The sequence below is a fragment of the Egretta garzetta genome, unplaced genomic scaffold (assembly GCF_000687185.1).
Source record: "Egretta garzetta isolate BGI_Z169 unplaced genomic scaffold, ASM68718v1 scaffold108, whole genome shotgun sequence".
Lineage (NCBI taxonomy): Eukaryota > Metazoa > Chordata > Aves > Pelecaniformes > Ardeidae > Egretta > Egretta garzetta.
In genome coordinates, this window is record NW_009260614.1 from 4,973,244 (window position 1) to 4,978,005 (window position 4,762).

Genomic DNA, 4,762 nt, shown 5'->3' on the forward strand with positions numbered 1-4,762 from the left:
CTCCTGCCCAATTTTGTACAGGGAGTGATGCTTGAAGCATGCAGTCAGTCCGTGGGAGAGGGTGGAGGGCGCCTGGCATGGCGTGAGTAACCCCCTCGGCCTCAGTGCTGCTGCCTGCTCCCCGGCCTGGCTGCTGTCATGCAAAGTAATCCCCTAAAATTAGAAATTCCTCAAAGTCCCATCATTGCGCTGCCCGATGTCTGATTGCAACTGATGGCACGTCTTTCCAGCTTTCTTTTTTGACTTGTAAATTATAGATATACAAAAAATTAAGTTTAAATGCAGAAAGGTGGCACCCCAGGGTCGGACCCTGGCTTACCATGGGCTGGACCCCTCGTTGCTGCAGGCTGGGTGCTGCCGTGTGCCTGCACCGCATGGGGACGTGGTGATTCTCAGCTAAAGCCAGTCCCTGCCCTGGAGACCGGACAGTTGAAATAGAAAATGAGGGGAGACAGCAGGAACTGAGGTGCAATCTGGTGGCCCCAAGTCTTGGGGCAGAGCCTGGCTGTGCTGGCGCGTTCAGAGTTTGCCGTCCCCCGCCCCCGGGGCAGCAGGTGCTGCTGGTCCCACCTGACGGAGCTGCTCTGCTCTTGCCCTTGCAGTTGGCGACAAGGTGCCAGCGGACATCCGGATCATCGAAATCCGGTCCACCACCCTGCGGGTCGACCAGTCCATCCTCACAGGTACATGCAGGCTGGAGTGGAGGGGGCTGCTGAAGGCAGAGCTTTCCCCCTGCCATCTGCTCCAAGCCAAATTTCGGGTCTGACAATGGGCTAAGTGCATTGCAAGGGTGGGAAATGGGTGGGAGAATGAGACTGAGGAGCTGGGGAGGTCCCAGCATCATCTGAAAGTCATGGATAGGTGAGATGTACCTGGTGCTTGGGCATCCCTCTTGCAAAATGCCAAGCATGGGGCGTTCCCGTGTGGCACGGGGGGTTTCACGAGGGGTGCTCAGTCCCTACCCACACTCCCCCCATGCAGCCGTTGCACGATGACCACTGGTGCACGAGGCCTGGCAACTTCAGGGAGAGATGACAATATTTTGGGCTTTTTTTTTTTTTTTAAGCACTGGAACAGCCCTTAAAGCTGCTAATCTATGGTATTTCAAAAATTCTCTCTCTCTACTGTCAAGGAAGGCTGGTGAATGATCAGCCAACAAAAGAGGGCTTCCAGTATTTCAGCTCTCGTGCATGATTTTGTAAAGCTATCGAGTTAGGAGATGGCAGCAGGGAAGGAAAAGCAATCAGAAAAAATATTAAAAATACGGGGAAAGGAGCCCAGCCTCTTTGAAAAGTGGATTTGCCTTAACTTAGTTCTCCAAGGGCAAAAGGAGATGCAGCAAAAGAGCAAATCTGCACAGAACAAAATAGAAACCCTTCAGCAGAAGGGTTCTTATTGGGCTGCCCTACAAACCCCATCTGACGTGCAATCCTCTGCTGCGGGCTCCCTGGCGCAGTGATTTGGCCCCATCCTGTTGGGCTGTACAGGAGTTCGCAGCCACTAGCGATTCCCACAGGTCATTTTTTGTGCAGCCCTCATCTTCAGAGCACCTTGGCCCAGCTCTGACATCTCCATGGTGGACGTTTGGATGGTTTGGTGGCAAAGTGCTGCTTTATAAAGCCGCGGGGGTTGTGGTGCAGGCTCATAACAGCGTTGAGCGGAGGCTGGAGAGGAAACAAGGGCGGTTCATCTCCCCGCTCTTGTCTTGGCAGGAGAGTCTGTGTCGGTGATCAAACATGCTGACCCTATCCCTGACCCCCGGGCTGTCAACCAGGACAAGAAGAACATGCTTTTCTCCGTAAGTCCCTTATGCTTGTCGCCACCTCTCGTGTGGTTTTGCAAAGAGACACCAAGTGAAGAGGCAGGTGGTTACAGGAGGTTACAGTGAATGCATGCCTGAGAAAGACCCAAACCCATTAAAAGAGCCCCAAATCCATAAAAATGAGGACCTGTTTCCATGGGATTTCATTTGGGCTGTGGCACATGAAGCCCTTAAATACTTTGGGCAATCTCAGTGGGTTTTCCATCAAGTAGGATGCATTATGGATGGGGAGAAGGCTTGTGGTTGAGCCTGGACCTATTGCAAATTTGGGTTTCCTCCTGGCTCATGCTTCTCTCAGGCAGAAGTCCTTGAGGGGCAGGAGAGCTCTCAGGAGGGTTTGCTGCTGCTTTGGGATGGGTTTATCTGAAATCTCAGGATGCCTCATTTTCCCCTCAGCCAAGATCTCATGCTCTCCTTTCACAATGAGCAACCCATTTCTCTACTCAGGCTGAGAGGTTTCATGCCCAGATATCCACTCTGGCCCCTTTCTTCCCTCCCAGGGCACCAACATAGCAGCTGGGAAGGCTGTAGGGGTCGTCATTGCGACAGGGGTGTACACCGAGATTGGGAAGATCCGAAATCAGATGGCAGAGACGGAGCCTGAGAAGACCCCCTTGCAGCAGAAGCTGGACGAGTTCAGCCAGCAGCTCTCCAAAGTGATCTTCATGGTGTGCATTGCCGTCTGGGTCATCAACGTCAGCCACTTCAGCGACCCCGTCCACGGTGGCTCCTGGTTTCGGGGAGCCATCTACTATTTCAAGATTTCGGTGGCGCTGGCGGTGGGCCGCCATTCCTTGCCGGCCGTCATCACCACCTGCCTGGCGCTGGGGACGCGGCGCATGGCCAAGAAGAATGCCATCGTCCGGAGCCTGCCCTCGGTGGAGACCCTGGGCTGCACCTCCGTCATCTGCTCTGACAAGACTGGCACCCTCACCACCAACCAGATGTCTGTCTGCCGGGTGAGTGCCAGGGGCATTTCGGGGTGCAGGGGTGATGCTCTGTAAGGCCCCGAGCACTCTGCATCACTCCATCCCCAGCCTAGGGTGACGGGCTTTGCTATCCTCACCAGACTTGTTTCGTGTTAGGAGTTTGAAGGTGAGCATGGAAGATGGTTTATGGGAAGCCCTAAGCTTCCTCTCTGCCTGACCAGGGTCAATAAGGTTTATGGCTTCTCTTGGCATGGTTGTAATCAGAAAACTCACTTTTATGAGCACACCAGTTTGGAGGTGCTATGCTTATTTCAGGGCTCCCTCTCCAGAGAGCATTTCTTCCTGCCGGGATGTGGCATTGAGATAGAGCTCCTGGAGAAGCCAACGCAATCAGCCTCCTCTGTTCTTTTGCCCATTTTCCCCCTGTTTTTAACCAAACCAGTGAAAAATCCCAGACCGTGCAAAATTAAAAAGCTTGGATGTGTGAGGCTGAAAGTCAGAGGGTCAGTGCAGCGTGTGGGTCCAGTTGGCCATGACAAAACTTGTGCAGAAATCTAGGGGCTGAGAGAAGATGCCCGTGACCTGGTGAAACAGTGCTTCGGTTACCCGTCCTCACCTGGCAGAAGGTCTGCCATCCCCAGCTGTGTACAGCTGGGCTCGGACCAGAAAGCACTTCTGACAGAGGGAACCCTGGGATGGTTTGGTGAAGAGGTCAAAGGCTCCTGGTCTACCAGAGAGCTTTGCTCTTGCGTGCCTGACCATACAGAGGGGTGACTTGTTAGGAACGCCTGGACCATCTGAGTACTTCTCAGTTTCCCCATTAATCCTCAAGTCTCAGGAAAGCTGCTTTTCATGGTCTTGGCGCGTCGGTTTTATAGGAGAACCTTGGAAAATGTGTTGCTGTGGGGAAAAATGGACCTGGCCACCGTCCCTCCTCTCTGACACTTGGGTAGCGTGGTCGGAAGCCGTGACCGTGCTGCAAGCTGGCCACGGGTTTGCTCAGCACAAACTACAGATGACTGGAAATGTCTGATATTTCTGCCCTGTAAATGATTTAAAATGAGACACCACTGGAACGAGGCAGTGACCAAGCTGTCTTGCATGAAGAGAAGGTTCTCACCAGCCCTTCACCAAAAAGCAGCCCAAGGGGTACCAGCAGGTCCTGCCCTGGGGCTGTGGGGACGTGGCTGGCTCACATCATGTTTGTGATCCCTCCAGTTTCTGGTGCTGAGCCCATGGCAATGGTGTGGGTGGGTGGGTGCCAGAAATGCAGCTCTGCTGGGACGGGGCAATGCCTCCTGCTTATCAGCCGGGCATTCCCAGGCACGTGCTCACACGTGGGGTTATTTTTATGGGCTGATTTTCATGCCAGGACAATGGCCAATTTGTTCCTACCTCCTCAGTTTTGGGGGTTTCATTTTCAGGCTGTTGGCACAAAGTGGTCAAAGCTCTGGTGGGCTGCAGCAGTGTGGAGCTCGGAGCGGTGTGTGCCACCCCCGGCCAAACCACAGGACACTGCCCATCTTCTGCCCCAGGAATGCAGGGAAGCGAGTAAAGGGTGACCCCAGCGCCTGGGGTCTCGCTAGCTCTGCGGATGGAGAGGTAGGGCATGATCATGCTTTCCCCAAACCATTTCCCACTGGATCATCTGCTCCTTGAACTAGGGCAGAAGGTGCGGTCCAGTGCGGTCGGGAGAGGCAGAATTAGTGATGCTGAGACAGGGAGAGGGCAGGAGGGGGATGGAGTGGGGCAGCAGCGCTCACGAGGTTTTTAGCTTCAATCAGCCCTAACTTGGCCCAAGTTAAAATTTGCAATGCAGCACATTTGAGGTGGGGGTGGGGTGAGGAGGAAATTAAAATTCAGAATTCCACGTGTCCTCCACCCTGTCCCCCCGCAATCCCCTTCCAATATCCATGTTATTCATTGGTTGAATCCTGACTCCCAGGGCGTGATACCGAGAGCCAGGCTGGCCTCAGGACACGCAGACACGGCTGTTAATGTTTAACGGACA

At 53.9% G+C, this 4,762-nt stretch overlaps 1 protein-coding gene across 2 annotated transcripts in view; it reads left to right on the plus strand.

Annotated features, from left to right (window-relative positions):
- Nucleotides 1–4,762, plus strand: part of ATP2A3 (ATPase sarcoplasmic/endoplasmic reticulum Ca2+ transporting 3) — a 37,389-nt gene that overhangs the window by 7,643 nt on the left and 24,984 nt on the right. For both annotated transcript variants that reach the window (XM_035900592.1, XM_009645107.2), the window contains exons 5-7: nt 603–683; nt 1,713–1,798; nt 2,323–2,781. In XM_035900592.1, coding sequence (XP_035756485.1) covers nt 603–683; nt 1,713–1,798; nt 2,323–2,781 — 626 coding nt within the window. The remainder of the gene's footprint in view (nt 1–602; nt 684–1,712; nt 1,799–2,322; nt 2,782–4,762) is intronic.